We start from the raw sequence: 6,890 nt of genomic DNA on the forward strand, positions 1-6,890 counted from the left end.
TCCCTGTTTGATTTTCCCTTCTAACTCTCCCATTGTGTGCTTGGAGGAATGGACAGAATCAGCAAAACTTTGAGTTGGAATGGCGTCTTCAGCCTCAGGTACAGGAAAATACGAGGGCTGAGTATCTCAGTGATGATACAAAAGCTAACTTGAGACTAAAACAAAAACAAACCAAAACTTGCTATTATAACGAAAGCCAACGACAACTAAAAGCATTGTCTACGGTAGCTAAAAATGAGTGCAGTGTCTATTATTAAACTATATTAGAGAGGAGTAGCACTCTTTTGGATTAGCCAGCAAGACGCTACTCTCTGCAGTAAGGTCAAGTATTGACATAAAATGCATTTTTTTTTTCATTCAAGTATTGCCATACTGCTCTGATAATGATAGCTGTACATGTCAAAGAAGAGTGCACAGCTAAAAGTGACGGGGTGTCATGATATAAAAAGGTTCGACTGGCTTTCCATGTGATGATTCAGTCAGAAACACTCGTAGGCAGGGTCTAAAATTAACTCTTAACAACTTCCAACGGTTAATGAACTGAAAAAAATTGGCCAAACAGAAATATTAATTATTTCTGATTATTTCACATTATAAAAAATGTGTGGAAAACTTATAAATATATGAAATTTTTTTTTTTTTTTTAGAATATACATTACAGTTAAAAGTTTGTGGATATTAAGTTTGAATACTTTTAGTCAGCAAAGAAAAATGCATTCAAATGATCAAAAGTGACAGTAACATTTATGATGCTACAAAAGATTGCTTTTTCAAATAAATGCTGTTCTTTTAAACTTTCTACTCAAAGAAACCTAGAAAAAAAAGCTTTCAAGATTTCCACAAAAATATTAAGCAGCACAAATGTTTTCAGCATTGATAATAAGAAATGTTTCTTCAGCACCAAATCAGCAATTAGAATGATTTCTGAAGGATCATGTGACACTGAAGACTGGAGTAATGATGCTGAAAAATCAGCTTTGCCATCACAGGAATAAATTACATTTTAAAATAGAAAATAGATATTTTAAATTGTAATAATATTTCACAATAGTACTGTTCTTACTGCATTTCTGATCACTGACACTGTTGATCATAAGAGACTTCTTTCAAAACCGTTTCCCAAACTTTTGAAAGGTAATGTATATTAATATACATTAAAGTATTTGATTTTTGGCAAGTGCTAATTTTGGACCCTGCTTGTAGACTGCAGCGCAGCTTGCACAAACATCTGGCTTCCCCCCGACGCATCGCTGCTGTCTGCGAGTGGAAAACAGGTGGTTTATCTCTGAATAACTGTCATCTACAGAGGCACCGGACAAATTGAGGGTCATTGCTTGAAAGAAAGAGGCATCTAGGCATTGACTGTGCATTATGAAGGTGAAGGTGGTGCTTCTGTGCAGAGAAAAAATCTGAACAGGTCTGTGATGTATGAGGCTGAGCAGTCTAAAAACACTCATTCTCTCTCTTCATAAGATTCAGAGCAAGAAAAGGGGGCAGGAAGCCACAAAACGTTCCTCTGACCGAGAGGTGGTTTACGCTGCTGTGTGAAAAAGACGTTTGTGCAATGAAGCTGACCAGGAACAGAAACGCTAAGACAAGGAGGGAACACTTGCTTCAAATGCACTTTTTGTAGGCAAAACTTGACCTTAAATAGTAGCCATTTCTTGCAGATTGTAAAGTCTGATAACTGGTCCGGAGCCACCAGAGGAATCAGGCGTAGGGACCAGAATTGGCACCCCCAGGGCCCTGAGGGGGTGAGAGGGAGGGAGGATGGGGTTGGGTGTAAGGTGAAGGCTTCTGGGATAAAACATCTTCATCCTTCTCAGAGCTTCCCTCATCCCTTTCCAGTCTCTCTCGCTCTCATTCGCTCTTTCCCCCCGACATCTGAGGCCGAGGGTCAAGAATAAGGCCTCAGCATGTCCGTACATAAGCCCAGACCGGATTAAACCCATCCCGGGCCAGGCTGAGGCCTCACTGGTCTGCACAGGAAATCAGCACAGGGGCCATGTCCTTCACTTGACCTTCAGTGGGGATGCTCACAGCACGCTGGGCTCTGGAACAAGCACACAGGTGTTTATTATCAACAGGCCACACCATCACAGCCAAAAAATTGAAGGGTTTCCCATCTACCTGTGCACATTCTCCATGGCTGCAACCTCAGCAAGGGCAGCCAAACTGAAGAAGGCCGGGAGGCCGCCGGACGCATCAGCTGCATCCGCTTCCGCTGATCTGGGATCATTGTAGCAGACCCCCCTATTGCATAATGTCTCTTGAGTGAATGGCTTTTCATCCTGATTCTTGGTCTGATCCTTGGATTTGTCTTCTTCTGAAACAGAGAGTAATAAAATAATTTTAGACTTCTTTTTTCCCCAATCTTTTTTATTGGCAGGACAGTAGAGATTAACAATCCAAATGCTTTAAGTGATGCACATTCACATGAGATGAAGAATCCAGTCATATCATTGGCTACAAAAATATATATTTCATTCTACATGAGAAAGATCCACCATATTGACTTGACATAGCTTAATGTGGTTTATTTTATCTTAGTACCCTTCTGTTGGTGGCCTCGTTTTGGTTGCAGTATACATAGGTGAAAAATATATCTGTAAATAGCGTATTACAACAATGGCAAGTGGCATCAGTGGCTAACTTTTTTGTTTTGCATGATGCTTCATGATGCTGTGTTGTTGTACATTCGGTGTAAATTGTTTCTTTATATATATATATATATATGAAAAAACAAACAAATAAATACTAATATAATAATAATACACTATTATTCAAAGGTAATATTATTTAAAAGAAATTAACATTCAGCAAGGATGAATTAAATTGATAAAAACTGACAGAAAACACATTTATAATGTTAATGTGTTTAACTAAAGTTTTGTTTTGTTGTGTTTAACTTTTTTAACTAAATGCAAATAAATGTTCTTTAGAACTTTTTATTCATCAAAGAATCCTGAAAAAATTTTATTAACAGTCTCCACAAAATTATATAGCAGCAACTGCGTTCAACATTGATAATTAGAAATAATTTTTGATTACCAAATCAGCATATTAGAAGGATTTATAAAGAATCATATGACACTGAAGACTGGAGTGATGGCTGCTGAAAATTCAGCTTTTGACATCTCAGGAAAAACAGGAATTTCAGTTTAAAATATATTAAAATATTATTACAATTACAATTAATACAATTACTTATTTTGTAATAATATTAACTTAATTTTTTTTGATCAAATAAATTCATCCCCAGTGAGCAAAAGACACTTTAAAAAACAAAACCATTAAAATGTCTTAACTTTTGAACGAAAGTAGAACATGGGTGTAGAGCGTTTCTGCAAGAAATTATCGGTTTAGAAATCATAAATAAGACTTTGCAACAGGAAACTGTGGGTTCAGCTCACCCTCTGCAGGTGACACTCTGCCATCAGCAGTGCGCACCAAGTGTGTAATTTTACTCTTCCTGGCCTTCCTCTTCTGACTGCCCACGGGTGTGTCCAGAACCTTCTGGGGTTCAGGAGAGGGAGGCACACACGGGCTGCACAACTTCACTGGACTTGATTCTGTACTCACTGGGTCAGTTGGGACGATATCTAAAAGAACAGAGTGGGGACATGTGAAATACGTCAAAATGAGACCTGGAAGTCCTAATGCAGGTGCCTGACAATGAATGATGCTTTATGATGTTATATTGCATTTAGCTTGCGCCACTAATACTACACCACACCAGGCTGCATCAAAGTATTTACATAACTGTGACTCGTGTGCCCCTTTAAAGATAACCAGAGTATACCGTGACCTAGATACGACAGCGTTCCCTGCTATGCAGCAGGAAACACTGAGGCACACTGGGCTAAACCACGGACAAACAACCAACACCATGCAAGCAGAGTTTCCAGCACTCATTCACACAGTCTTGCCATCTGAACACAGAATGAAGCTGATATCAGAACAGTTTCCAATGGCTGTGGGGGCGTCACCTTTGTCTGCGGCACTGGATTTCTCCTTCCTGTGTTTGTACTTGTTCACTATCTTGTGGAATAAGGTCTTTTTCTGAGATGAAGATGAACCTAATTTAAAAAGCAATAAAACAGAACAAAAAATACAACACAGCATGCTATGTTAGGTGAAAGTCATGTCATTCTGAACATGAGATGGCTACTTCCTAAGAAAGTAAGCAAATGGGGAAATGAGTGTGGGGGCCAGGAGGATGTGATGTCAGTTTCCATGCATGCTGTGAACTCACCCTTGCAGGGTTTGGGTGGTTCAGGAGGGCTGGACGTACTGTTTTTTTTCTTCTTGGTGACCGCCACGCTCTTTTTGTCAAAAGTCAGTGGGCTGTACTGCGGTAAGCTGTTGAACTTTTTCTCGAACTCCTCCTCAAGCTTTCCTAGTCTGTGAGTTTTATACACAGTAAAACATTAGCCATCTGTGTGCAAAGTCTGCTCACCTGGATTCAACGTCTTCTAGATCAACTGACTTCAATCTTGCACAATGAAACACGATGGAATGTTCTTAAAAATGTTTATACTGATAAACTATGATCATGGGATGGCAAATACGAGTATGATACATGCTTGAAATGTATAAAATTCCTTGGACTACTTACTTATTTACCAAGCTAACCTAATGCACAGAAACTGACAGCTTTTGAGAAATGTTTTAAGTCTTTTTAGACCATTAACACTCTCCAATTAACCTAATAAAAAAACAGCAAACCCAAAAGTTAGCCTCAATGTCAAATATACTAATTCAACTGATATCAATCAATAATCAATGTTGAATTCGGCTGCAACTAATTAATTAAAAACTAAAAATCAGAAATGAAAAAAGTCGACAACAAACTTGTAATTATTCAAACAGTTTTGCTACTTTTAAATGATGGACACCTTTTAGTTTGTTGTTTTGATACTCTTAAAAACGATTTAAACTGTACTTTTAGAAAATATTTAAAAAACCATGCAGTTTAAATAACAAATGCATAGTTTATAGAACATAATTTATATTTAAAACCCATGTATAGCATTAATTCATTATTATATTTCTGTGTTTTTATAGCCTTAAATTTGCTTGTTGTTTGAAGGAACATTGGGAAAGATGTAAATTTTTCAATAAAATGCAGAAAATATATATATATTTTTTTAAATCTTTGATTTATCAAGAATAAAAAATACTCCATTATAAATATAGTTGTTAGTTGCAGCCCAAATAAAACAAACTCCTCTGCAGGAGAAGAATCACTGTTTCCCTGTAGATTCAGTGCTGTGATGGGAGAAATCACAGCTCACCCTGTGGTGGTTTCCTCTTTAGACTTGGACTTCTTGAGCTTTTTTGGGTTGCTCGTAGCAGCTTGAGAAAATCCCCAGCTCTCGTCATTCCAGCCTCCCTCATGATCGGACACACTGCCTCGCATGGAACCTCTTTTCCCTAGAATACGACCAGAAGACCAAACAGCACTTTTTTTAATTTACTGCATCAACTGATTTTAGTTTATATGTGAATTGAATTGAATTTGAGATAAAGGCCAATTGAATCAAAGTGAAAATGCTAAATGATATTCAGTATAATATAAGTTAAAATGAACACATTTCAGGTTTCATGTTGTTGAAATTGTACTTCAGCCTACAGTGGAGTACAAAGATCCAATTACATTGGAAAATACTTTCTTAGAAAATGCTAGGAAGTAGGGCTGGGCGATATGTAAAAAAATATCTTATCGATAATCGCCTTAAAAAATATTGCGATATCCGATAATATCATCTACCAAAGCCCCACCGAGACCACATTGCCGACATGCACCATAAACACACACCATGTTCAGTGGAGTAGTCTAGGGCATATCCGCTGGTCCCCCCCGCGAACCGCAAGTCGGGGTTGGGATACATCGCAATATTGTAAATATTTGTTTTAAACCATGTAGGTGAGCCAATGGATATCACACAAGCAACGTGCGAACTTATGCAGGTGAACGTCTTAGTGAATTCACCAGAAAGTGAAAGTAAAAATTGACGGAGCTTTCGGCATCTGACGCTGCATTAACGGCGCATATTCTTTCAGAGACGACGAGAGACGAATCTACTTAATATGCTGATAATGGTATATAACTGTTTTAATTTACTCCCTTAATATTTCTCTTGTGGCCCGAACATAATGAAAAAATGAGAAGAAATGTACTTCGTATTAAACAGGTTGTTTTTGAAAGTCGGTGCTTGAAATAAAGCTGCTCTAAATTTTCATTGTAACTGCAGTGTTAAAGGGGTCATATGATGCTTTTTTAAAGATCATTATTTTGTGTATTTTGTGTAACAGAATATGTTGACATGCTTTAATGTTCAAAAAACACATTATTTTTCAAATACTGTACATTATTGTAGGTCATATATGCCCCGCCTCTCTGATTGGCCAGCTGACCCAGTGCATTGTGATTGGCTTAACACCGCAAGCACTCGTCGGAAATGTAACGCCCCTTACCATAATCGCGAGCTTCATCTTTCAAAATAAATGTAAAGACAGTAAATAATGTCATTAGTTTTACCATCAATTCAAGCCCAAAAGGGGAACAGACACAGTAATGATGCAGTACACAAGCCGCGGTTAAGACAGCTGACTCTACTGTGATGTGACCCTGTCTCTTGTAGGTCCTCTATGCCCCGCCTCTCTCAAACGCTTCGTTTTCTACAAAGTCCTGTAGGTCATATATGCCCCGCTGCTCTGATTGGCCAGCTGACCCAGTGCATTGTGATTGGCTTAACACCGCAAGCACTCGTCGGAAATGTAACGCCCCTTACCATAATCGCGAGCTTCATCTTTCAAAATAAATGTAAAGACAGTAAATAATGTCATTAGTTTTACCATCAGTTCAAGCCCGAAAGGGGAACAGA

General features: G+C 38.1%; 1 protein-coding gene across 4 annotated transcripts in view; it reads right to left on the reverse strand.

Annotated features, from left to right (window-relative positions):
• Positions 1-1,176: 1,176 nt before the first annotated feature.
• Positions 1,177-6,890, reverse strand: part of LOC107699265 (HMG box transcription factor BBX-like) — a 35,850-nt gene continuing 30,136 nt past the window's right edge. For 3 of the 4 annotated variants that reach the window (XM_016500468.1, XM_016500470.1, XM_016500466.1), the window contains exons 12-17: positions 5,298-5,436; positions 4,256-4,404; positions 3,990-4,079; positions 3,414-3,602; positions 2,131-2,326; positions 1,177-2,053 (exon numbers count right to left, since the gene is read on the reverse strand). In XM_016500468.1, the coding sequence (XP_016355954.1) occupies positions 1,972-2,053; positions 2,131-2,326; positions 3,414-3,602; positions 3,990-4,079; positions 4,256-4,404; positions 5,298-5,436 (845 nt within the window). In that variant the 3' untranslated portion in view covers positions 1,177-1,971. The remainder of the gene's footprint in view (positions 2,054-2,130; positions 2,327-3,413; positions 3,603-3,989; positions 4,080-4,255; positions 4,405-5,297; positions 5,437-6,890) is intronic. The other variant, XM_016500469.1, reaches the window with a different exon arrangement.

The sequence above is a fragment of the Sinocyclocheilus anshuiensis genome, unplaced genomic scaffold, assembly GCF_001515605.1.
Source record: "Sinocyclocheilus anshuiensis isolate Anshui unplaced genomic scaffold, SAMN03320099.WGS_v1.1 scaffold334, whole genome shotgun sequence".
Classification (NCBI taxonomy): domain Eukaryota; kingdom Metazoa; phylum Chordata; class Actinopteri; order Cypriniformes; family Cyprinidae; genus Sinocyclocheilus; species Sinocyclocheilus anshuiensis.